The sequence below is a fragment of the Bombina bombina genome, chromosome 2 (assembly GCF_027579735.1).
Source record: "Bombina bombina isolate aBomBom1 chromosome 2, aBomBom1.pri, whole genome shotgun sequence".
Lineage (NCBI taxonomy): Eukaryota > Metazoa > Chordata > Amphibia > Anura > Bombinatoridae > Bombina > Bombina bombina.
The window spans coordinates 9,295,828-9,323,400 of NC_069500.1; the positions used below are offsets into that span (position 1 = coordinate 9,295,828).

The following is a 27,573-nucleotide window of genomic DNA, read 5'->3' on the forward strand; positions in this document are numbered from 1 at the left end:
ACTACAATTGCAGGCAACTGCAATTAGATTACACAGGGAAAAAAAAAGCAGACTGATGTTCTAGCCCTAAAAAGGGCTTTTTGGGGTGCTGTCCTTACAGTAGAGATCAGATGAGTCCTTCAGGACTGTAGTGGACACTGAATACACTAGCCTAGCTATCGATTTCCCTATTAAATCAGCAGCAGCTACACTGTCCCTCCTCTCACTAAGAATGCAGCTTCCGAATGAATCTAAAATGGATGCTGTCCAGGAGGTAGGAGGTTCTGGGAGGGAGGGTCTGCTGCTGATTGGCTGGAATGTGCCTTCTGACTGTGAGGTACAGGGTCAAAGTTTGACTCAATGATAACGAATAGGGGGCGGATCGAACATCGCATATGTTCGCCCGCCGCGGCGAACGCGAACATGCTATGTTCGCCGGGAACTATTCGCCGGCGAACTATTCGCGACATCCCTAGTCAGCAATAAAAGGAAATCCTGTAATATAGCAGTTCAGGGGTAAACCAATAGAATGGTCCAGGAAGAGGCAGGAGTCAGCAACAAAAGGAAATCCAGTAATATAACAGTTCAGGGGTTAAGCAGGCAAAGTGGTCAGACAGGCAGAGTTCAGCAACAGTATAACAATCCAGTACTTTAGGGGTTAAGCAAGCAGAGAAGTCAGACAGGTAGAGTTCAGCAACGTTAAGGCAATCCAGCACTTTAGGGTTAAAGAAGCAGAGTAGTCAGACAGGCAGAGTTCAGTAACGTTATAGCAATCCAGCACTTTAGGGTTAAACAAGCAGAGTAGTCAGACAGGCAGAGTTCAGTAACGTTATAGCAATCCAGCACTTTAGGGTTAAACAAGCAGAGTAGTCAGACAGGCAGAGTTCAGTAACGTTATAGCAATCCAGCACTTTAGGGTTAAACAAGCAGTGTAGTCAGAGTTCAGTAACGATGGGTAAGGAAGTGAAAATTGGTAGAAGGCCAAGAAGGAAGTGGGAAAAAATTGTGTAATGAAGAAATCACAGAATAAACGTTGAGTTACATATTCCCTGAATGACCCACCCCTTGTTTACAGCTATATACAGTAATATAGGAATAATATTGGAGATTAAGAGTTAAGCACTGACCCAAATATGAAGTTACCACTAACCACAGTATCCATCGCTCTGGTGCTCCTGGCACTCATGTGTTGCGCTGATACCAAGGTATGGAACAAGAGGTGTGGGGAAAGAGTGGGCAAACTGTTAGGGGTTCAAGTAAAACGTGAGCGATTTGCAAAGGTGATAACTGAAAATGGTGTGGGTGGGTGATCTGTAAGGGGTGATAATCTATGTGGGGTGCATTAGAGGGTGGGTGTTGTGTAAGCAGCGGTGATCTATGAGGGGTGCACGGAGAGGGTGGGTTATCAGTCAGGGATGATAATCTATGAGGGATGCAGGGAAAAGGTGGGTGATCTGTAGGGGGTGATTATCTATAATGGGTGCAGGGAGGGGGTGGGGGATGTGTAAGGGGTGATGATCTATAATGGGTGCAGGGAGGGGGTGGATGATGTGTAAGGGGTGATGATCTATGACGGGTGTAGGAGGGGGTGGGTGATGTGCAAGGGGTGATGATCTATGAGGGGTGCAGGGAGAGGGTGGCTGATCTGTAAGGGGTGATGATCTATGAGGGGTACAAGAGAGGGTGAGTGATCAGTAAGGGGTGATGATCTATGACGGTGCAGGAGAGGGCGGGTGATGTTTAAGGAGTGATGATCTATGAGGGGTGAAGGAGAGGGTGGGTGATATATAAGAGATTATGATCTATGAGGGGTGAAGGAGAGGGTGGGTGATCAGTAAGGGGTGATGATCTATGAGGGGTACAGGAGAGGGTGAGTTATCTGTAAGGGGTGATGATCTATGTGGGGGGCAGGAGAGGGTGAGTGATCTGTAAGTAGTGATGATCTGTGAGGGGTACAGGAGAGGGTGAGTTATCTGTAAGGGGTGATGTGTAAGGGGTGATGATCTATGAGGGGTACAGGAGAGGGTGAGTTATCTGTAAGGGGTGATGTGTAAGGGGTGATGATCTATGAGGGGTACAGGAGAGGGTGAGTTATCTGTAAGGGGTGATGTGTAAGGGGTGATGATCTATGAGGGGTACAGGAGAGGGTGAGTTATCTGTAAGGGGTGATGATCTGTGAGGGGTGCAGGTAGAGGGTGGGTGATCTGTAAGGAGTGATGATCTATGAGGGGTGTAGAAGAGGGTGGGTGATGTGTCAGGAGTGATGATCTATGAGGGGTGTAGGAGAGGGTGGGTGATGTGTCAGGAGTGATGATCTATGAGGGGTGTAGGAGAGGGTGGGTGATGTGTAAGGAGTGATGATCTATGAGGGGTGTAGGAGAGGGTGGGTGATATGTAAGGGATGATGATCTATGAGGGGTGTAGGAGAGGGTGGGTGATATGTAAGGGATGATGATCTATGAGGGGTGTAGGAGAGGGTGGGTGATGTGTAAGGAGTGATGATCTATGAGGGGTGTAGGAGAGGGTGGGTGATGTGTCAGGAGTGATGATCTATGAGGGTGCAGGAGAGGGCGGGTGATGTGTATGGGGTGATGATCTATGTGGGGGGCAGGAGAGGGTGAGTGATCTGTAAGGGGTGATGATCTGTGAGGGGTGCAGGGAGAGGGTGGGTGATCTGTAAGGGATGATGATCTATGAGGTGTACAGGATGGGGTGGGTGATGTGTCAGGAGTGATGATCTATGAGGGGTGTAGAAGAGGGTGGGTGATGTGTCAGGAGTGATGATCTATGAGGGGTGTAGAAGAGGGTGGGTGATGTGTAAGGAGTGATGATCTATGAGGGGTGTAGGAGAGGGTGGGTGATGTGTCAGGAGTGATGATCTATGAGGGGTGTAGAAGAGGGTGGGTGATGTGTCAGGAGTGATGATCTATGAGGGGTGTAGGAGAGGGTGGGTGATGTGTCATGAGTGATGATCTATTAGGGGTGTAGGAGAGGGTGGGTGATGTGTAAGGGGTGATGATCTATGAGGGGTGTAGAAGAGGGTGGATGATGTGTCAGGAGTGATGATCTATGAGGGGTGTAGAAGAGGGTGGGTGATGTGTAAGGAGTGATGATCTATGAGGGGTGTAGGAGAGGGTGGGTGATGTGTCAGGAGTGATGATCTATGAGGGGTGTAGAAGAGGGTGGGTGATGTGTCATGAGTGATGATATATGAGGGGTGAAGGAGAGTGATCTGTAAGGGGTGATGATCTATGAGGGGTGTAGAAGAGGGTGGGTGATGTGTAAGGGGGTATGATCTATGAGGGGTGTAGGAGAGGGTGGGTGATGTGTAAGGGGGTATGATCTATGAGGGGTGTAGAAGAGAGTGGGTGATCTGTAAGGGGTGATGATCTATGAGGGGTGTAGCAGAGGGTGAGTGATGTGTCAGGAGTGATGATCTATGAGGGGTGTAGAAGAGGGTGGGTGATGTGTAAGGAGTGATGATCTATGAGGGGTGTAGAAGAGGGTGGGTGATATGTAAGGGATGATGATCTATGAGGTGTACAGGATAGGGTGGGTGATGTGTCAGGAGTGATGATCTATGAGGGGTGTAGAAGAGGGTGGGTGATGTGTCAGGAGTGATGATCTATGAGGGGTGTAGAAGAGGGTGGGTGATATGTAAGGGATGATGATCTGTGAGGTGTGTAGAAGAGAGTGGGTGATCTGTAAGGGGTGATGATCTATGAGGTGTACAGGATAGGGTGGGTGATGTGTCAGGAGTGATGATTGTTACAAACTGCTGTTTGTAACTGGCCCTTTAAATGAAAAATTGCCCTGCTTCCCTGGATTTTGGAGAAGCCTATTTGCCAGCCTCCTTCCACATGACTGTGGCCCCTGGAAGATTGTGCCCCTGAGGACATATTGACTTTTGTTGGGTGTGTGTGGCCCTTTAAGAACCATCTGGGGACATATTGTGACTTTGATCAACAATGCCCCTTTAAGACTATGTCCCCATACCTGTGAAATGACTTGTCCCTGGCTTTCTCCCACTTGGTTCAGTTTCATTGTGTGCCATTAAGAGTTAAATTTTGTTCAGCTTCAAGAAACCTATTCTAAATACAAGTCTGCTGGGATTAGCTCTAATTAGGTTTAGTGATCAACTTTCCCATTGTCTAATCAGACTTCTAGTATTGATAAGGTGGACTGCATTGTTTTATTGTGTGTAATGTTATCTGCTGAAGTAAATGTTGTGGCCTGTCAAAGGGAGTGTCTCTCTATCTAATATCAAATGTGTGATGGGGGATTTTATGCCTCCCCCTGAGAGTGTCCTGTTTGCATGTAACCTGAATAAAAGCAGGCTGTGTGCTCCAGCACATCAGACCTATGTTGACCCTCTAACTTGAAGCTTTGACTCATGTTTGTAGGATACAGCTTATAATCACTACAGGGATTGCTATGCTCTTCATACTCCCTTAGCTACAGGGATTGCTACAGAAGGAAGAGGTTCACCTACTGGAGCCTGGTCATAGGTCCAGGGCGCAGAGCAGACGGCGAGATACCAGCCCAGCAGCGGTGGTTCATAGAGTCTGCATTACTTATGGTGGCTACGCAGCAGTTATAGTGTCCACGGTGCTGCTGCTCCTTTGGTGAGCGCTAGGAGCATCCTTTTCTACGGTCCAACTTCCAGCCAGCCTGGAGGCAACCGTAACATTTGGCGGCAGTGGTGGGATTGGCGTCCTAGCGCAAGGAGCAGCACCACAACAGCACTGGTATCGTAGGAGAGTAATTGAGGGCAACGCTAGCCACTGCGCAGCGTCCCTACCTACAGCAGCATGGAGCTGACAAGATACTGGTCAGAACCATGTGAAGAGCACCTCAACCGGATCCGTCGCTATGAGGGCGCGGATTTCGTTCCAGAGGTAAAGAGGCGGCTAGTCCGATATGGTCCAGACCCTGCGCAGGAGGTAGTCAGTCGCATCATCCGGGAATTGGATACGGAGAACAAAGCGGCACGAGCCTTTGAGCGCCAACTGTGGAGTTTGAGGGTATGGACACCTGGTCTCTCTCCCCAGCCGCAGCATGTTCCACAGGGAGAGGGGAGCAGCGACCTCCCTCCCCAGCGGCAGTATACTGTGCAGAGGGAAGAGACAACCGGTCTCCTTCCCCAACCCCAACCAGAGATACCAGAGGCAGCAGGCCTCATAGACTGGTCCTGGGAGGACCCCCAGCAGGCAGGTGGAGATGGGACCGCAGTCTCTCTACCGGCCCTACAGGGATGCTGGGCAGGCGGCCCAGATCCCCAGCGACAGACCCAGCTACAGGGAGGGGAGAGCATCGACCTCCCTCCCCAGCCGGAGTGTGCCTTCCAGGGAGAGGAGACAACCGGTCTCTCTCCCCAGCCGCAGCATGTTCCACAGGAAGCGGAGAGCATCGACCTCCCTTCCCAACGGCCGCCGGAGTATCAGGAGGAGGAGGTAAGCCAATCTCCCCCTCCCCAGCTAACTCCTAACTTGGGCCCAGGGTTAACAGTGGAGATGTTGGCCCCCACTGACCCCCACGTTCCCTTTGCCACCGGGCAGGACTATGCCCCAATTCCCCCAGCAGAAGAGATGGCATCAGGACAGAGCGCTGCTGGCCTCTGCCCTACAGACCTTGTCCTTGTTACAGAACTGACCTGCAAACCCCTCACCCCAGCAGAAGCGCTGGCACCAGGGCAGAGTGCCGCTGGCCTCTGCCCCCCAAGTACCATCAGCTATTTGCCCAGCTGCGCCAGGAAGGCAGAGGATGCTGCACTTTCATCCTGCAACCTGGAACTTACAGGCCAGTACTACGTATTGTGGGGGGGCTACTTTGCTGCTAGCGATTATTTGTGGGTGGGTTGCGAGACTAACTTGGGCACTGACCGGCAGAAGGTCAGGTGCCTGGTTAGTCTCCCTCCAAAAGGGGAGATATGTTACAAACTGCTGTTTGTAACTGGCCCTTTAAATGAAAAATTGCCCTGCTTCCCTGGATTTTGGAGAAGCCTATTTGCCAGCCTCCTTCCACATGACTATGGCCCCTGGAAGATTGTGCCCCTGAGGACATATTGACTTTTGTTGGGTGTGTGTGGCCCTTTAAGAACCATCTGGGGACATATTGTGACTTTGATGAACAATGCCCCTTTAAGACTATGTCCCCAGACCTGTGAAATGACTTGTCCCTGGCTTTCTCCCACTTGGTTCAGTTTCATTGTGTGCCATTAAGAGTTAAATTTTGTTCAGCTTCAAGAAACCTATTCTAAATACAAGTCTGCTGGGATTAGCTCTAATTAGGTTTAGTGATCAACTTTCCCATTGTCTAATCAGACTTCTAGTATTGATAAGGTGGACTGCATTGTTTTATTGTGTGTAATGTTATCTGCTGAAGTAAATGTTGTGGCCTGTCAAAGGGAGTGTCTCTCTATCTAATATCAAATGTGTGATGGGGGATTTTATGCCTCCCCCTGAGAGTGTCCTGTTTGCATGTAACCTGAATAAAAGCAGGCTGTGTGCTCCAGCACATCAGACCTATGTTGACCCTCTAACTTGAAGCTTTGACTCATGTTTGTAGGATACAGCTTATAATCACTACAGGGATTGCTATGCTCTTCATACTCCCTTAGCTACAGGGATTGCTACAGAAGGAAGAGGTTCACCTACTGGAGCCTGGTCATAGGTCCAGGGCGCAGAGCAGACGGCGAGATACCAGCCCAGCAGCGGTGGTTCATAGAGTCTGCATTACTTATGGTGGCTACGCAGCAGTTATAGTGTCCACGGTGCTGCTGCTCCTTTGGTGAGCGCTAGGAGCATCCTTTTCTACGGTCCAACTTCCAGCCAGCCTGGAGGCAACCGTAACAATGATCTATGAGGGGTGCAGGAGAGGGTGAGTGATGTGTCAGGAGTGATGATCTATGAGGGGTGTAGAAGAGGGTGGGTGATGTGTAAGGAGTGATGATCTATGAGGGGTGTAGAAGAGGGTGGGTGATATGTAAGGGATTATGATCTATGAGGTGTACAGGATAGGGTGGGTGATGTGTCAGGAGTGATGATCTATGAGGGGTTTAGAAGAGGGTGGGTGATGTGTCAGGAGTGATGATCTATGAGGGGTGTAGAAGAGGGTGGGTGATGTGTCAGGAGTGATGATCTATGAGGGGTGTAGAAGAGGGTGGGTGATGTGTAAGGAGTGATGATCTATGAGGGGCGTAGAACAGGGTGGGTGATGTGTAAGGAGTGATGATCTATGAGGGGTGTAGGAGAGGGTGGGTGATGTGTCAGGAGTGATGATCTATGAGGGGTGTAGAAGAGGGTGGGTGATGTGTCAGGAGTGATGATCTATGAGGGGTGTAGAAGAGGGTGGGTGATGTGTCATGAGTGATGATATATGAGGGGTGAAGGAGAGGGTGGGGTATCAGTAAGGGGGGACCTATAAGGGGAGCAGGGAGAGGGTAAGTGATGTTTAAGGGGTGATGATCTAAGAGGGGTGCAGGAGAGGGTGGGTGATCAGTAAGGGGTGATGATCTATGAGTGGTACAGGAGAGGGTGAGTTATCTGTAGAGGGGTGTAGGAGAGGGTGGGTGATGTGTCAGGAGTGATTATCTATGAGGGGTGTAGGAGAGGGTGGGTGATGTGTCAGGAGTGATGATCTATGAGGGGTGTAGGAGAGGGTGGGTGATGTGTCAGGAGTGATGATCTATGAGGGGTGTAGGAGAGGGTGGGTGATGTGTCAGGAGTGATGATCTATGAGGGGTGTAGGAGAGGGTGGGTGATGTGTCAGGAGTGATGATCTATGAGGGGTGTAGGAGAGGGTGGGTGATGTGTAAGGAGTGATGATCTATGAGGGGTATAGGAGAGGGTGGGTGATATGTAAGGGATGATGATCTATGAGGGGTGTAGGAGAGGGTAGGTGATGTGTCAGGAGTGATGATCTATGAGGGGTACAGGAGAGGGTGAGTTATCTGTAAGGGGTGATGATCTGTGAGGGGTGCAGGGTGAGGGTGGGTGATCTGTAAGGAGTGATGATCTATGAGGGGTGTAGAAGAGGGTGGGTGATGTGTCAGGAGTGATGATCTATGAGTGGTGTAGGAGAGGGTGGGTGATGTGTCAGGAGTGATGATCTATGAGGGGTGTAGGAGAGGGTGGGTGATATGTAAGGGATGATGATCTATGAGGGGTGTAGGAGAGGGTAGGTGATGTGTCAGGAGTGATGATCTATGAGGGGTACAGGAGAGGGTGAGTTATCTGTAAGGGGTGATGATCTGTGAGGGGTGCAGGGTGAGGGTGGGTGATCTGTAAGGAGTGATGATCTATGAGGGGTGTAGAAGAGGGTGGGTGATGTGTCAGGAGTGATGATCTATGAGTGGTGTAGGAGAGGGTGGGTGATGTGTCAGGAGTGATGATCTATGAGGGGTGTAGGAGAGGGTGGGTGATGTGTAAGGAGTGATGATCTATGAGGGGTGTAGGAGAGGGTGGGTGATATGTAAGGGATGATGATATATGAGGGGTGTAGGAGAGGGTAGGTGATGTGTCAGGAGTGATGATCTATGAGGGGTGTAGAAGAGGGTGGGTGATGTGTAAGGAGTGATGATCTATGAGGGGTGTAGGAGAGGGTGGGTGATGTGTAAGGAGTGATGATCTATGAGGGGTGTAGGAGAGGGTGGGTGATGTGTCAGGAGTGATGATCTATGAGGGTGCAGGAGAGGGCGGGTGATGTGTATGGGGTGATGATCTATGTGGGGGGCAGGAGAGGGTGAGTGATCTGTAAGGGGTGATGATCTGTGAGGGGTGCAGGGAGAGGGTGGGTGATCTGTAAGGAGTGATGATCTATGAGGGGTGTAGAAGAGGGTGGGTGATGTGTAAGGGGGTATGATCTATGAGGGGTGTAGGAGAGGGTGGGTGATGTGTCAGGAGTGATGATCTATGAGGGGTGTAGAAGAGGGTGAGTGATGTGTCAGGAGTGATGATCTCTGAGGGGTGTAGAAGAGGGTGGGTGATGTGTAAGGGGGTATGATCTATGAGGGGTGTAGGAGAGGGTGGGTGATCTGTAAGGGGTGATGATCTATGAGGGGTGTAGCAGAGGGTGGGTGATGTGTCAGGAGTGATGATCTATGAGGGGTGCAGGAGAGGGTGAGTGATGTGTTAGGAGTGATGATCTATGAGGGGTGTGGAAGAGGGTGGGTGATGTGTAAGGAGTGATGATCTATGAGGGGTGTAGAAGAGGGTGGGTGATATGTAAGGGATGATGATCTATGAGGTGTACAGGATAGGGTGGGTGATGTGTCAGGAGTGATGATCTATGAGGGGTGTAGAAGAGGGTGGGTGATGTGTCAGGAGTGATGATCTATGAGGGGTGTAGAAGAGGGTGGGTGATGTGTAAGGAGTGATGATCTATGAGGGGTGTAGGAGAGGGTGGGTGATGTGTCAGGAGTAATCATCTATGAGGGGTGTAAAAGAGGGTGGGTGATGTGTCAGGAGTGATGATCTATGAGGGGTGTAGGAGAGGGTGGGTGATGTGTCAGGAGTGATGATCTATGAGGGGTGTAGGAGAGGGTGGTTGATGTGTAAGGGGTGATGATCTATGAGGGGTGTAGAAGAGGGTGGGTGATGTGTCAGGAGTGATGATCTATGAGGGGTGTAGAAGAGGGTGGGTGATGTGTAAGGAGTGATGATCTATGAGGGGTGTAGGAGAGGGTGGGTGATGTGTCAGGAGTGATGATCTATGAGGGGTGTAGAAGAGGGTGGGTGATGTGTCATGAGTGATGATATATGAGGGGTGAAGGAGAGGGTGGGTGATCAGTAAGGGGGGACCTATAAGGGGAGCAGGGAGAGGGTAAGTGATGTTTAAGGGGTGATGATTTAAGAGGGGTGCAGGAGAGGGTGGGTGATATGTAAGGGATGATGATCTATGAGGGGTGAAGGAGAGGGTGGGTGATCAGTAAGGGGTGATGACCTATAAGGGGAGCAGGGAGAGGGTAAGTGATGTTTAAGGGGTGATGATCTAAGAGGGGTGCAGGAGAGGGTGGATGATCAGTAAGGGGTGATGACCTATAAGGGGAGCAGGGAGAGGGTAAGTGATGTTTAAGGGGTGATGATCTAAGAGGGGTGCAGGAGAGGGTGGGTGATCAGTAAGGGGTGATGACCTATAAGGGGTGTAGGAGAGGGTGGGTGATGTGTAAGGAGTGATGATCTATGAGGGGTGTAGGAGAGGGTGGGTTATGTGTCAGGAGTGATGATTTATGAGGGGTGAAGGAGAGGGTGGGTGATGTGTCAGGAGTGATGATCTATGAGGGGTGTAGGAGAGGGTGGGTGATGTGTAAGGGGTGATGATCTATGAGGGGTGTAGAAGAGGGTGGGTGATGTGTCAGGAGTGATGATCTATGAGGGGTGTAGAAGAGGGTGGGTGATGTGTAAGGAGTGATGATCTATGAGGGGTGTAGGAGAGGGTGGGTGATGTGTCAGGAGTGATGATCTATGAGGGGTGTAGAAGAGGGTGGGTGATGTGTCATGAGTGATGATATATGAGGGGTGAAGGAGAGGGTGGGTGATCAGTAAGGGGGGACCTATAAGGGGAGCAGGGAGAGGGTAAGTGATGTTTAAGGGGTGATGATTTAAGAGGGGTGCAGGAGAGGGTGGGTGATATGTAAGGGATGATGATCTATGAGGGGTGAAGGAGAGGGTGGGTGATCAGTAAGGGGTGATGACCTATAAGGGGAGCAGGGAGAGGGTAAGTGATGTTTAAGGGGTGATGATCTAAGAGGGGTGCAGGAGAGGGTGGGTGATCAGTAAGGGGTGATGACCTATAAGGGGAGCAGGGAGAGGGTAAGTGATGTTTAAGGGGTGATGATCTAAGAGGGGTGCAGGAGAGGGTGGGTGATCAGTAAGGGGTGATGACCTATAAGGGGTGTAGGAGAGGGTGGGTGATGTGTAAGGAGTGATGATCTATGAGGGGTGTAGGAGAGGGTGGGTTATGTGTCAGGAGTGATGATTTATGAGGGGTGAAGGAGAGGGTGGGTGATGTGCCAGGAGTGATGATCTATGAGGGGTGTAGGAGAGGGTGGGTGATCAGTAAGGGATGATGATCTAAGAGGGGTGCAGGAGAGGGTGGCTGATCAGTAAGGGGTGATGACCTATAAGGGGAGCAGGGAGAGGGTAAGTGATGTTTAAGGGGTGATGATCTAAGAGGGGTGCAGGAGAGGGTTGGTGATCAGTAAGGGGTGATGACCTATAAGGGGAGCAGGGAGTGGGTACGTGATGTTTAAGGGGTGATGATCTAAGAGGGGTGCAGGAGAGGGTGGGTGATCAGTAAGGGGTGATGACCTATAAGGGGAGCAGGGAGAGGGTAAGTGATGATCTAAGAGGGGTGAAGGAGAGGGTGGGTGATCAGTAAGGGGTGATGACCTATAAGGGGAGCAGGGAGAGGGTGAGTGATGTTTAAGGGGTACAATAATCACAGTAAAATAAAAGTGTGACAATAAAAAGTGATAAACTAAACAAAAATGTGATATCTTAATATAAAGAGTAAAAGGATATAGTGATCAGTAGGAGTCCTCCTCAATTCCGATGATTCAAGTGATTTCTTGCTTCAAAAACAAAAAAGGAAAAATGTAGTGCAATACAATTTGGTGAATAAGAGATATTTTCTTCACAATAGTAGTCCCACCAAGGGGTTACTCACACTTTTTTGAGCCAGCCAGGCTCTAGGTACAGGCACACACCTGGTTTTATACTGCCAGGTATAGAGTATATACCAACCGCAAACTGCTGCTTCAAGTAAAAAGGTATTTATTAAAACACATAAAATATATGTAAAAGTCACCAAATATCCGCTTCATCTTCAAACAGATTGTCATGTTATATGTTTAAGCCAATACATTATTATATACTTAATCAGAACTACTTTACAATGTTATATAGTAGCTAAAAACCAATTGCGGAACCTATACAAAACCTCTTTAATATATTAAACTTAAAAAATACTAACTTATTAAATATATACAAGGTGATCAAACAACGTATTCACTTGCTTGCATCAGTAAGGGCTGATGATCTATGAGGGGTACAGTGAGATGGTGGGTGATGTACGCCCCATGTAGATCCAACTTAGTGATGTAGCGAGCAGCTAACTTACTATCTGGCCTCCCTCTCTCCCGCCTCTTTACCCTTCAATCCATCCTAAATGCTTCTGCCAGGCTAATCCACCTCTCTCGACGCTCTGTTTCTGCTGCACCTCTCTGTTTATTCCTTCACTGGCTCCCCATTCACAGCAGAATTAAATTCAAAATTCTCACCCAAACCTACAAAGCCCTCACCAATGCTGCCCCTACCTGTTCTCATTTATCATCAAATATTCTCCAGCCCGCCCCCTAAGATCCAACAATGACCTGCTCCTCGTGTCCTCTACTATCACCTCCTCTCATTCTAGATGGCAGGACTTCTCTCATGCGGCACCAACCCTCTGGAATGCACTTTTTTTTTGAGCTGTCAGACTTTCCTCTAACCTCTCCTCCTTTAAACGCTCCCTAAAGACCTTTTTGTTCAGGGAAGCTTATCATATCATTTACAAATGAACTTCACTTAACTAACAGTTGCCCTCATCTATCTTCTCATTAATATCATTCTCAGCTTTGCAGTCCCCACCTCCTGTTTCCCACCCTCCTACCCATCTAGATTGTAAGTTCCCACGGGAATAGGGCCCTCAATTCCCCTTGTATTTGTCTGTAAATTTTTGTCTTTTATTGTATTGTTTCTCCGTTGTACTGTTATCCTTGTACCCATGGGCAGCACTGCGGAATCTGTTGGTGCTTTATAAATAAATAATAATAATAATAATAATGTGTAAGGGGTGATGATCTATGAGGGGTACAGTGAGAGGGTGGTTGATCAGTAAGGGATAAAGATCTATGAGGGGTACAGGAGAGGGTGGGTGAGCAGTAAGGGGTAATGATCTATGAAGGGTACAGTGAGAAGGTGGGTGATGTGTTAGGGATGATGATCTTAGAGGGGTACAGTGAGAGGGTGGGTGATCTGTAAGGGGTGGTGATCTTTGAGGGGTACAGTGAGAGGGTGGGTGATCAGTAAGGGGTGATGATTTATGAGGGGTACAGTGAAAGGGTGGATGATCAGTAAGGGGTGATGATCTATGAGGGGTACAGTGAGAGGGTGGGTGATCAGTTAGGGGTGATGATCTATGAGGGGTTGTCAGGGTGCCAGTAATCAGACTGAGACAAGAAGTGCAAAACTAATCCTTTATTAATAGCAAGAAATAATAAAAAGTCCAAAAGTCAAATAACAAGCCAGGAATCAAAACCAGAACTGGTAGTCAGACGAGCCGAGTCAGGAGCTAAAGCGAATAGTCAGACGAGCCGGAATCAGGAACAAGGAGAACAGCAAAGTCAGGAACAAGCCAGGGATCAGGAACCAGGAGGGACGTCAGACAGCCAGGTAATACACAGGAGGTCTCACAAACAGGTCTGAGACATCGCAAAGGCAAAGCATACTGAACAGAGGCCCTTTAAATAATAAGTGATGACATCACAATTCTGAGACTGCATCCTGTCTCACACGGATGATGTACACCAGTCTGGCCATAATAGGAAGTGCAGGAAATGAGCAGTATCACACAGTATGCACCAAAGTCAGGAAGAGAGGTGAGTAAAATGGCTGCCAGCAGCACATGGGAAACAGATCAGGGAATAAACCCTGACAGTACCCTCCCCTCAACGACCCCTCCCCCGCGGGAGGACAAAAGGCTTATTGGGGAAATGGGCATGGAAGGCACAGAGGAGGGCAGGAGCATGAACATCAGAGGAGGGAACCCATGAACGCTTCTTCCGGACCATAGCCCCTCCAGTGAACCAAATACTGTATGCGGCCCCTGGACATACGAGAGTCAATAATGCTGCTGACCTCATACTCCTCATGGTTGTCAAAAAGATAGGGCGGGGACGAGGCAACACAGTGGTAAACTGATTACAAACCAATAGTTTCAAGAGGGAGACATGAAAAACATTGGAGATGCACATTGCAGAAGCACGGTCAAGAGCGTAGGCCACAGGATTGACCCGTCTGAGTATTCGAAAAGGACCAACATAACGAGGAGCCAGTTTATTGGAAGGCACACGAAGGTTCAAGTTGTGGGAGGACAGCCAAACTCTCTCACCAACCTGTTAGGAAAGCGCAGGCAGATGCCTACGATCAGCCTGTAACTTTTAGCGCTGCATAGAACGATGAAGGCAATCCTGAATCTGCACCCACGTGGAACAGAGTTGCGGGAGATGCTCCTCCAAAGTCGGAATACCCTGAGACATGAATGAATCAGGCAACAAGGATGGTTGAAACCCATAATTCGCCATGTACGGGGATAACTTGGAGGAAGCATTAATAGCACTATTACGAGCAAACTCTGCCCAAGGTAACAGTTCAGACCAATTATTGTGGTGATATGAGACATAGCAATGGGGGAACTGTTCCAGAGCTTGATTAGACCGTTCCACAGCCCAATTGGATTGAGGGTGATATGCAGAGGAGAAGGAAAGCTGGATCCCCATTTGAGCACAAAAGGAACGCCAAAATCTGGAGACAAACTGGCTACCCCAGTCCAACACTATCTCCTTGGGTAACCCATGTAAACGGAAGACCTCCCGGGCAAAAATTTAAGCAAGCTCCTGAGCGGTAGGCAACTTCTTCAAGGGAATGCAATGTGACATTTTAGAAAAATGGTCAACCACCATAAGGATAACAGTATTGCCATTGGAAACAGGGAGCTTGACAATGAAGTCCATGGAAAAATGTGTCCAAGGACGCTCACCATTAGCAGTAGGTTGAAGAAGACCCACAGGAAGAAGTCGAGGAGTCTTATTCTGTGCACAAACTGAGCAGGAGGCAACATATGCAACAACATCAGAACAAAGAGCTGGCCACCAGAATTGTCAAGTGACAGATCAAATCATTTGGTTCTTGCCTGGGTGACCTGCGGCTTTAGGATAGTGTTAAGTGTGCAAAAGTTTAGTTAGAAGATTCTCAGGAACAAAACACTTACCACTAAGTTTCTCAGGAGGTGCATTTGTTTGTGCAGCCAGGATCTCCTCCCCCAAGGGAGAAGTCAAATTAGTACGTATGGAAGCCAAAATATGGTCAGGAGATATAACTGGAGTAGGTACAGACTCCTCCTTGGACAGAGGCGAAAATTGTCGCGACAGGGCATGAGTCCTAACATTCTTACAACCAGGCAGGTAGGAGACCACATAATTAAACCGACACAAAAATAGCGCCCATCTGGCCTGTCGGGGCGACAAACATTTTGCTTCAGATAGATAAGTTAAATTCTTGTGGTCAGTAAGAATGAGCACTGGCACGCTAGTACCGTCGAGAAGATGCCTCCATTCCTTGAGTGCCAAATTTATGGCCAGTAATTCTCTGTCGCCAATTTCATAATTGCACTCCGTTGGAGACAATTTCTTAGAGAAGAAACCACACGGATGCAAGGAACCATCAAGCGTAGGACGTTGAGACAAGAGGGCACCTACTCCAGTCTCAGACGCATCGACCTCAAGAATGAAAGGCAGGACAGGGTGAGCCAGAACTGGAGCGACAGGGTGAGCCAGAACTGGAGCGGCAGCAAAGGCAGTCTTAAGACTAACAAAGGCCTTAAAGGGACATTAAACCCCAAAATTTTATTTCATGATTCAAGTAGAGAATATAATTTTAAACAACATTTCAATTTACTTCTATTATCTAATTTGCTTCATTCCTTAGATATCCTTTGTTGAAGAAATAGCAATGCACATGGATGAGCCAATCACACAAGGCATCTATGTGCAGCAACCAATCAGCAGCTACTGAGCCTATCTAGATATGCTTTTCAGCAAAGTATATCAAGCAGATTAGATAATAGAAGTAAATTAGAAAGTTGTTTCAAATTTCATGCTATTTCTAAATCATGAATGAAAAAATTTGGGTTTCATGTCCCTTTAATGGCAATAGGTGACTAATGGAGTGGATCATTCTCTTTACGGGTCATGTCTGTGATAGGTTTGACCAAGGAAGAAAAGTTTATAATAAACTTTCTATAGTAATTGGTGAACCCCAAAACACGTTGAATAGACCAAAGACCAACTGGGCGAGGCCACTGCAAAACAGCAGATAACTTGTCAGGATCCATGGAGAACCCTGCAACGGAGATAACATAACCTAGGAAGGTTATTTGAGTCTGATGGAACTCACATTTCTTGAGTTTACAAAACAGGCCGTCCTCACGTAGTCTCTGAAGAACCTGTGTAACATCAGAAGGATGAGCCTCAAGTGTGGGTGAGTGTATGACAATGTCGTCTAAGTAAACCACAACACACTGTTGCAACATATCTCGTAGGACATCATTAATAAATTCCTGGAAAACAGCAGGAGCATTACATAGGCCAAAGGGCATTACAAGATACTCATAATGCCCGCTCCTAGTGTTAAATGCTGTTTTCCATTCGTGGCCCTCCTTGATCCTAACGAGATTGTACGCTCCTCTCAAATCAAGTTTAGTAAAGATTATAGCTCCCTTGAGGCGGTCAAAGAGTTCCATAATGAGCGGAATAGGGTAAGCATTCTTAATGGTAAGACGATTAAGACCCCTATAATTGATGCATGGTCTTAACTCGCCACCCTTTTTCTTCACAAAGAAGAAGCCAGCCCCTGCAGGAGCGCAGGATTTGCAGATGATCCCCCGCGACAGAGCATCGGCAACATACTCCTCCATAGCACAATTCTCCGCAACAAAGGGTAAACCCGGCCCCGAGGAGGAATGGCTCCGGGTTGCAGGTCTATGGCACAATTATAAGACCGGTGAGGAGGCAACGTACAGGCATGCACCTTGTCAAAAATGTCTAGGAACTCTCGGTACTCCTCTGGCAATTGAGATACTGAAGACGTGCACAAGACTTTAACTGGTTTCCGAAGACAAGTGGAAATACATTGCGGAGACCACGACAACATTTCGGACCTGCGCCAGTCGAGACTGGGATTGTGCTTTTGGAGCCAGGGATAACCCAGAATAACCAGAAAATGCGGAGAGTTTATCACCTGGAACTGGAGGGTTTCAAAATGGAGAGCCCCAACAGCCATGGATAACGGAGCAGTTTCGTGAGTAACGAGTGCGGACTGAAGGGGCCTGCCATCAATGGCCTCAATAGCAAGCGGAACGGACGAGGCAAAACAGGAATGGAGTGCTTTGATACAAAAACACTGTCAATGAAATAGCCCACAGCACCGGAGTCAACAAGAGCCTAGGTAACTATGGAGGAGTCCACCCAGAAAAGGACAACCGTGACCAAAGGTTTCTCCTTTAGCAGTTCCGGGGACGAGGATAAACCACCCAAGGTCTGCCCCCGACAGGAGCTTAGGTGTGAGCGTTTCCCGGCCGTGTAGGACAAGACTTCAAAAGGTGGCCTTGTAACCCACAATAGAGACAGAGCCCCTCCCTCCTCCTAAAGGCCCTCTCCGCCGTGGAGAGACGCGTGAATCCCAACTGCATCGGCTCAGCAGTACCTGGTGACTTGGGACCAGGAGGCATGGGAGGAGATGGAGGCATGGGTGGGAACGAACACATAGGAGACAACGGGACAGGAGGCTTCTGCAAGCGCTCTTTGAAAGAGGGCCTCTCACTTAGTCTGATGTCAATTAGGATCAAAAAAGACACCAATGTCTCAAGATCTTCTGGTAAATCTCTGGCAGCAACTTCGTCCTTAATCACATCAGAAAGCCAATGAAAGAAGGCGGCAATAAGAGCTTCATTGTTCCAACCTACCTCTGCAAGCGTACGGAACTCAATGGCATACTGAGCAACAGATCTTGTACCTTGCTGAATGGACATGAGTTGTTTAGCAGCAGAGGAGGAGCGAGCCGGAACATCACATACCCTTCGAAAGGTGGCCACAAATTCAGGGTAATTTGAAATCACAGTTTTATTAGTCTCCCACAAGGGATTAGCCCAGGCAAGAGCTGATCTCAAAGTAAATGCCCACCTGGTTCAAAAACCCTCTGCACTGATTAGGGTCGCCTCCATATCGCTGAGGTAGAGGTGCAGAATCGTACATGCTCAGGGTAGGACTAGTTGCAGCAGCGGAAACCGGAGAAGCCATAATTTGCGGGACACTTTGGTCCAAATGTGCAGTGCGAGTCAGCAGGGTTTGCAGGGATAGTGCAAATTGATCCAAACGGTGATCCTTGTCAGTATATAAAAATCTTAGCAGTATTCTCTAAACAATGTGTAAGTATATGGCAGGGAATATATTTAACAATCTTCCTTTAAACTAAACCTGCAATCAAACATACATTTGCTAAGATAATAAAATTAATATAAATACCTGAACTCTTTTATTTAGATAATATCCATGAACATATTGAAATATATTTGCAATAAAAGGAAATGAAATAGCTTTTTATGCGCTTGAGAACTATTTAAATATGCTATGCAAAATTCATACATGCTTATCTTAAAAACCCACCTTATTTATAAATAACCTTTAACATCCAAGCAATACAATTCTAAACTGTGCTCTTTCAACAATAGGATAATATATATATATTCTGCTATTTAACTGCAATTTATCCTAATACAGAATAAACTTACAATATCCAAACTTGCACAGATGATTTACTTAGCAAATCATCTACAGATTTAAACAATACCTAGGCTTATGACTACCAATTTAAAATACAATATACTTCACCAATTTTGAACCAATTCGTAGCGGTCTTTAGGTCATCTCAGAAGACAGATAAGTAATTTTTGCAAACAATGAGAAGGAGGTAGTCAGCTTGTTTAGATTGGTTTCAAAATGCCAGCAGCAGATATCATCCAAAGTTAAAAACAGCCTTTCTTTTCTTTCCATCTCTCTCTTGCTTACTTATATATGTTTTCAATCATTGATGACATCATGTGGGTGGCACTACGGGAGCTGACCTTCCCATTGGTTATCTGGGAAGTCTAAATCGGATTGGCCCTTGGAAATTTCATTTTTAACAGCCAGAAAGAACCTTCTGGCTGTAGTTCTCGCAACATAACACCAGGTGGCAGCATTACCAACAGACAGTACAAAAACAATGCAGCATGACAATACATACAAATTCATTTAACCAACATTTTTAGCCAGTGAAATATTTCTTTAAACTATGTAATAACTGCCATAATTTCTTGTATTAATCTCTCCCAATATTAATTATAGGTGAAGCGGCATCAGATTAATTTCCTGATCGTTTTGATATGAAATATCAAATATATCTAACATTATATTAAAATAATTTATATTTCATTTAGTCTAACAGAAAATATATATCTCATAGTCATATCACATCAAAGTAACTTCCATATCTTCATCTCACTATATTTTAAAAGATGTATTTGAAACTTTATAAACATTTATTGCACATTCATATGATATGATATTTCATTTCATGCAGGCATTCCATCTGAAATAAAGTAATAAGTGTCATTAATTATTTCTTTCCAGGTCCACAAGTATTTATTTATATTCTTAAAAACACAGAGGTTAAGTAAGATCTTTTATGTTTTCAAAACATAGATATATATATATATATATATATATATATATATATATATATATATATATATATATATATATATGTATATATATACATATATATATGCACATTCATTTCTATGTAGATCTGAGATTATCTGTCTGAAAAATATAAACAAAACAGAGGTTATTACACATTTTTGACTGACTAAAACAGTTACCTCCCAAGCTTAGCAAATACCCATGTAATAATAATAGAGAATTAGACAATTTCTCAAATTTCTATATTTAATACATTCTGGGGCATGCATTCAAACAGAAAAAAAAAATTGATGTTTATTTGCTGCCTGCTTATGTGAGCTTCTAGAGTCACACCTCAGCATCTGTCTTTTGTTTCCCAAGGCCTTTATTATCTTAATCACCACATGAACCGCTCAAATAAATCTGTGCTAATTACCAGTTCCCCTTGAAATTTTTTTTCATTTCTCACATTTCTTCAGACGGATCAGCATTTCTCTTGGAGGAAGTCCATATATGGGCCTGTGTCCTGTTCTATGTATCAAAGTGCTGCCTTTTACACAGCAGGAGGGGGCTTCAAAGGTTATGCTCAAGCCTTTGGAGACATCCTGTCTGCATACTAAATGGGGGAAGAGCTGAACATGAGTGAAGTCAGTTTGTCTGAGAGGAATGAATCATTTTTTTTCTGATCAGTGAAATATCTGATCAAAAATACAGATTTATTAATCTTGAGATATATGATTAAAATATATATATTTATTAACCTCACATATACCATGACATCCTGTTCATCCATCCTGGAAATGATGGCAGGTAAAGGTGGATTATCAGCACCATCAGGATTCATGGCCTTTGCGTAATGTCAGGGTGCCAGGAATCAGACTAAGACGAGAAGTGCAAAAATAATAACACCTTTATTAATAGCAAAAAATAATAAAAAGTCCACAAGTCAAATAACAAGCCAGGAATCAAAACCAGAGCTGGTAGTCAGACGAGCCGAGTCAGGAGCCAAAGCGAATAGTCAGACGAGCCGGAATCAGGAACAAGGAGAACAGCAGAGTCAGAAACAAGCCAGGGATCAGGAACCAGGAGGGACCTCAGACAGCCAGGTAATACACAGGAACTCTCACAAACAGGTCTGAGACAATGCAAGGGCAAAGCATACTGAACAGAGGCCCTTTAAATAATAAGTGATGACATCACAATTCTGAGACTGCATCCTGTCTCACACGGATGATGTAACCAGTCTGGCCATAAAAGGAAGTACAGGAAATGAGCAGCATCCCCCACAATGCACCATAGTCAGCAAGAGAGGTGAGTAAAATGGCTGCCAGCAGCACATGGCAAACAAAACAGGGAAAAAACCCTGACAGGGGTACAGTGAGAGGGTGTGTGATATGTAAAGGATGATGAGATATGAGGGAGGAGGAGGTGATCTGTAAAAGTGATGATCTTAGAGGATAAAAACAACTTTATTATTTTTTTGTATATTTTTTGTGAAATGCTTTCTGTGTCCTTTCCTGTGCAGTGCATCCTGAGTGGGAACTGGACAAATGACCTGGGCTCTAATATGACCATATCTGCTGTAGATAAGGATGGAGTCTTTACTGGGATCTACCTGACATCTGTATCTGCCACCAATAAAACAATTGTAAAGTCACCACTCACTGGATACCAGCAGCTGTCTGATCTGCCCACCTTTGGGTTCACAGTGAAATGGCTATTCACAGGTACGAGACGCCTCAGCTTATCTGTCTGTCTTTCTGTCTGTCTGTCTGTCTGTCTGAGTCCTCCTTGCACCCTCTATTTCACCTTATAGTAAGACTCTTGTGGGCTCTGATTAGGAAGGAGTTACATTAGTAGATTACACAGAAGCAACAAGAACACCGGCCACCCTGTGCTGTATACTGTGTCATGTCTAAATGATAAGGTGCTTAGTACAGATATTTGCCAAATGGGACCTCATTCACTAAAGACAAATCTCTTTTTGTTTATTACATAATGTCTCTGGCACTTATCTCCCTATCCATAAATCCAGCCATGGGCACATATACCTCTGATTAATCAGCCCTTACACTCTCTCACACACTCAACCCCCTGCTCACCCCTCTCTATATATCATCACCAGCCTGTATATTCTCACTAATTGTTCTCCTGTTTAACAAGTAAATTTACATCTGCCCATCCTTATGTCCAGCCATGGGCACATATACCTCTGATTAATCAAGGCCAGACTGTATATTCTCACTAATTTGTCTGCTATTTACAAAGCACAGACATAGAAGTAACATTGGCCCAGATTACAAGTACAATATTGCTGGACTGCACACAACTGGATGTTACAACTCCATCGAAATAACAATTACTAGAGAAGGGTTTGAGCATCTATCATTGCTCTATTGCATCCTATACATTCAATGGATAGCGCAACCTCACTACATAGAGCTGGTATTACAAGTTGATCGTTACAGGTTGTACTCGAGCGAAAGCCAAATCTGCGCTAGAATTTTTAGCGAGAATCGAGACCTGAAATAAAGTTTAAGGATATTTTTTTTAACCCTTTGAGTGCTAAGCACTTTCCCACCTGGGTCCTAAGATTTTTTAAGTTTTTATTTATTTTTTTAACTTTTTTTTCAGGCCCTCAAGACTATTGCAAAGGTTAGGCGATTACCTTTACAACGGTGGGTCTTGGTAGTCTATATCTGCTTAAATGCCGGAGATACAGGCTTCTAAGTAGCATGCCCCCTGCTCCTATACTTAAACATTGTTAAGTATAAATAAAGTTGTGCAGTGACGTCATTATGTTATTGTGCATGACGTCACCACGCATAATGTGAAGCCCCAGAGATGCCTGTCACTATGCAGGCCCGATTGCCAGGGTGGGAGCCCCCAGATCTCCCTCAAGGTGGGAGAGTGCTAGTGACAGCTCTGAGCCATCATTAGCACCAGAGTGGGAAGGCTCAGAGCCGTCATTAGCACTCAAAGGGTTAAACTAAACCTATCAATAACCTATTAAAATAAACAATTACATGGTTAAAAGACATATGTTATATGGCAAGGTGTTTAACTGAGAAGGGCCCCAATGTGTTTATATATGTGTAAACATGTGTATGTGTGTATGCATATGTCTATATATGTGTACATATGCGTATACATGTGTATTTATGTGTTTATATGTCTAAATATGTGTATGTGTGTATCGGACCGCCATCAGGGGGTGAATAGGGTGACTCCTGCCAGGGGCTCAGTGGGCCAGGGGGCCCCCATGAGGCAAGCACAACAATTATTTTTTTACATTTTGGCAGCCACCAGAGGGCGCTACAGCAGAGTGCTATTGAGTGCAGGAAATGTTATTAATAGGAGCAAAGTATTAGCATTTGGGAGGATTTCTGAGTGTGCACTAAACCACTATGCACAGTGTGAGACAGACTTGGCACTTTGTTTGTACAGTGTGTGCCTGAGTCAGACAGCAGATCACTTGCAAAGGAGGTAGGACTTACTTAGCAAATGTGTTTTATTTATTTGTGCAATTTCAGATTGTAACTTCAGTATGGTAGTAGTATGGTGGGGCCAGGGGTCCATAAAAACATTTTATTTTAGCAATATGCAGCAGTGTATTTAGGATTATTGACAATGCTGTAGACATTCTAAATTTAAAACCATGCAGAAATGTTTCCTCCTCAATACACAAATGGTAGGTGCCCTTTTAGCAGATATGATTTTTTTTTATCTGCTCATTCTGACAGGTCACTAATGTACAATTTTGAATTCACAGAAGTAATTTTGTTTGCACATTTACAAATATGATTCTTTAAAAAGTGATCTCTTAATTTCTGCTATTTTTTTTTATCATGCATATCACTGTTGATTTAGGGGATGGCAATGTGCAGAAATGTTACCTCCTGTGAGTGCTTCTGTGGGTGTCTGTGTTTGTCTTTGTGCTTTTGTTGGTGTCTCTATGAGTGTGTATGTCATTTTATTTTCTGTGGATCTCTCTGTGAGGGTTTGTGTGTTTTTTGTGGGTGTCTGTGAGTGTGTATGTCTTTGTGTTCTTTATGTGGGTGTATCTGAGTGTGTATGTCTTTCTGTGTTTTCTGAGTCTCTGTGAGTCTTTCCTTGGGTGTATGTGCAAGTTTGTGTTTGAGTTTGTGTGTGTGTCCATTGCCTGTTCCTTTTTAGGACATTTTGACCTTACTACTGATTATTCACATCTTTTTACAGACTTTGAGACTAATGAGACCTTTCTGGAAATCACCAATCCACCACTTAACCTTTAAATTATTGTTTAGGCAGTTCAGGGACCTTCCTTTCAGCCACTGTGTAGCGGGTCTCAGTATCCCAGACTGGGTATACCCGCTAAGGTCAGCTTCCTCCGACCAAAACGCCAACCAATGAACCTCCACTGGATACCTGCCGCTATTAGAATAATGGCTGCTGCAAGTTGTTATAGCTACCCCTAAGAACATTAGCCGAGACTGAATGCTTGAGGGTCAAAATAGGACCTGCTTTATTGCACAGAAAACACAGCTTTTACACATTTCCAACAAAGGGGGGTAGTCACAACATGATCAATAGAAACAAATATTATACAATGGGACAAACATCAGACAATGGTTAGTTAAACAAGACTCTAATCACATCCTGACTTGCAAAAGGACAATGGATGACTCACACACTAACAGAAAGACACTTCACATCTAGACTAGATATGCAGACGCATAACATCAGGAGGTCCCAGCATTAAAGCAGGAGGTTGCAATCAGCTCAAACATTCTGAGTCTCTGAGTCTGGGGGGGGGGGGGTTGGAGCAGGCAATGCTGGATTGGGCTGTCACCTTATACTCCAACAAAACACAGGAACCCCAACGCTGTATTAGGGCCCTCCAGTTCTTAGAGTCTCTGGGAATTCATGGAAATGGAGTATACCTGAATACAGGGTAAAAGTACTTCAAATGTACCCTGGGCACCCGCCTCCCAAATCATAGAATCCCCTCAAGTTCATAGTCGGGGTGGGTAGGCTGGCCTGCAGTCCTCTCTAAATACAAAAGTAACGGAAGCTTCCATTACATTCCCCCCCATGGTACACTAACCAGGTACCAGACCTCCCACTGGTTTGGACTTGAGTTAGTCAGATGGCCTAGCCTAAAACTCTTTTCCATTTTTATTTTTGGCCACTGCCACTGGGGAGTGAGAATGCTGACCTCCTCTTCCTGGAATGCGCTAAGCTGCTGGGGAGAGAGGTCAGCTACCTCCTCTCCCTGGGACCTGCTTTGTTGCTGGGGAGAGAGGCTGGCTACCTGCTCTCCCTTGAACTAGCTCTGCTGCTGTGGAGAAAGGTTGGCTACCCCTTCTCCCTGGAAACCGCTCTGTTGCTGGGGAAAGAGGTCAGCTACCTCCTCTCCCTGGAAACCTCTCTGCCCCTGGGGAGATAGGTCAGCTACCTCCTCTTCCTGGAACTGGCTCTGCAGTTGGGGAGAGAGGTTGGCTACCTCCTCTCCCTGGAAATGGCTCTGCCTCTGTAGAGAGCGGAAGGGTACCTCTTCTCCCTGGAACTGTTTCTGCCACTGGGGAGAAAGGTTGGCTACCTCTTCTCCCTGGAACTGGCTCTGCCACTGTGGAGAGAGGTCAGCTACATTCTCTCCCTGGAAACCGCTCTACCACTGGGGAGAGAGGTCAGCTACCTTCTCTCCCAGGAACTGACTCTGCTACTATGGAGAGAGGTCAGCTACCTCCTCTCCTTGGCTTCCCAGAGCTGCTGGCAGGAGAGAGGGAGGCCAGTTAGTAGGTTATTACAGTAGTCAAGTCGGGAAATTACCAGGAAGTGGATTAGCTGTTTAGAAATTTTAGCACTCAGAAACTGACAAATTTTGGAGATATTCCATAGGTGGTAGCGACTGGATGAAGAGCAATTAGATGTGGGGTATGAAGGACAGATTGGAGTCAAGTGTAACTCCTAGGCAGCGGACTTGGGGTGATGGGGAGATAGTGGTGTTACCAACAGCAATTCGAAAGTTAGAAACCGGGGTAGAATTAGAGGGGGGAGAATTAGAAGGAGCTCAGTCTTGGACATGTAGATTTTTAGGTGGTGAGGGGCTATCCAAGAAGAAATGCCAGATAAGCAGACACTGATGTGAGAAAGGACAGAAGGAGAGAGTGCAGGGGTGGATAGGTAGATCTTGGTATCATCAGCATAGAGGTGATAGTTGAACCCATAGCTACTGATAAGTTTACCCAGTGAGGAAGTATAAATAGAGAAGAGTAGAGGACCCAGAACAGAGTCTTGAAGTACTCCAACAGACAGAGGCTATGGATAGGAGGAGTCACCAGCAAAGGAGACAGAAAAGGACCTATTAGAGAGATAAGAGTGGATCCAGGAGAGGGCAGTGTCAGAGAGCCCAAGGGAGCTGAGAGTCCGTGGGAGAAGGGGATGGTCAATGGTGTCAAAGGCAGCAGACAGGTCAAGTAAGATAAGTATTGAGTAGTGGCTGTTGTTTTTAGCAGAAAGAAGATTGTTAGTAACCTTGGTGAGGGCAGCCTCAGTTGAATGTTGGGGTCGGAAGCTAAATTACAAGGGGTCAAGCAATGAGTTGGCGGACAAGAAGTAGGTTAGACGATCGAAAACTAGTTTTTCCAGGACTTTTGAAGCTAGTAGAAGCAGTGATATGGGGCAGTAGTTTGCAGGAGAATTGGGGTTGACTGAGGGTTTTTCGAGGATGGGGGTGACCTTTGCATGTTTGAAGGAAGATAGGAATGAACCGGTAGTAAGGGATAGGTTGAATAAGTGAGTAAGAGCTGGAGTGAGGGTAGAAGACAGGGAAGGTATTAGATGTTAAAGGATAGGGTCAAGTGGGCAGGTAGTGAGGTGCGAGGAAGACTATAGGGAACTCACTTTATTCTCAGTGATTGGGTGGAAAGTGCTGAGAGTGGTGGAGGGGACAGGGCCAGACTGGGACCAAAAAGAGGCCCTGGCATTTTAGGGCAAAGAGGCCCACTCCCCCCGCTCATCATTTCTTATTTAATCGTATACCAAACATGGCAAGTATAATACTTGTTTAAGTGGCAAAAACACATTTGACTAATCAAACATGTTTTTTTATAAACAATAATAATAGTGTATAGTAGATGACAACTGTATATAAAATTAGTATGAATGACTATTACAATATTCAATTTTGGGGCATTTTAGCATCATTGTCAGTTCTTGCATGGGTATTAGCTGAATAAGGCTTGTGCAATGTTAAATGTATGAGTAGCACTCAAGGTTGTATGGTTTTTATTTCATTCTAAATGTGGATTTAAACCATAGTAGTTGTGTTGGTGCAACTAAAATATAACTTTTAATAATTATCAAATAAAAAAAAATGGGAAAAAAGGTTAAAACATCCTCTTCTGTATAACAAATAACAAAATAGCTAATGTGAGAGTCTCCCTGGAGTTATACAGCATATAACACTGAGATTGAAGTAAGCTTGTTGATCTGTGGGTATATGTGTTTAACATGGTTGTTTGTAAACTTACATACCAACTAGTGATGTCGCGAACAGTTCTGCCGCGAATAGATCGCAGAGAACATAGCATGTTCGCGTTCGCAGCGGATGGCGAACATATGCGATGTTCGATTCGCCCCCTATTCGTCATCATTGAGTAAACTTTGACCCTGTACCTCACAGTCAGAATACACATTCCAGCCAATCAGCAGCAGACCCTCCCTCCCAGACCCTCCCACCTCCCGGACAGCATCCATTTTAGATTCATTCGGAGCCTGTATTCTTAGTGAGAGGAGGGACAGTGTAGCTGCTGCTGATTTAGTAGGGAAATCGATAGCTAGGCTAGTGTATTCAGTGTCCACTACAGTCCTGAAGGACTCATCTGATCTCTGCTGTAAGGACAGCACCCCAAAAAGCCCTTTTTAGGGCTAGAACATCAGTCTGCTTTTTTTTTTTTTTTTTTCCCCTGTGTAATCTAATTGCAGTTGCCTGCCTGCCAGCTCAGGCTCACAGCGTATACTGTGCCCACTTGCCCAGTGCCACCACTCATATCTGGTGTAACAGTAGTGTACAT

General features: G+C 45.9%; 1 protein-coding gene across 1 annotated transcript in view; it reads left to right on the forward strand.

Moving 5' to 3' along the window:
• The first annotated feature begins 1,016 nt into the window (after positions 1 to 1,016).
• Positions 1,017 to 27,573, forward strand: part of LOC128647633 (avidin) — an 81,338-nt gene continuing 54,781 nt past the window's right edge. The window contains exons 1-2 of the mRNA XM_053700387.1: positions 1,017 to 1,184; positions 21,042 to 21,243. Of these exons, the coding sequence (XP_053556362.1) occupies positions 1,113 to 1,184; positions 21,042 to 21,243 (274 nt within the window). The 5' untranslated portion in view covers positions 1,017 to 1,112. The remainder of the gene's footprint in view (positions 1,185 to 21,041; positions 21,244 to 27,573) is intronic.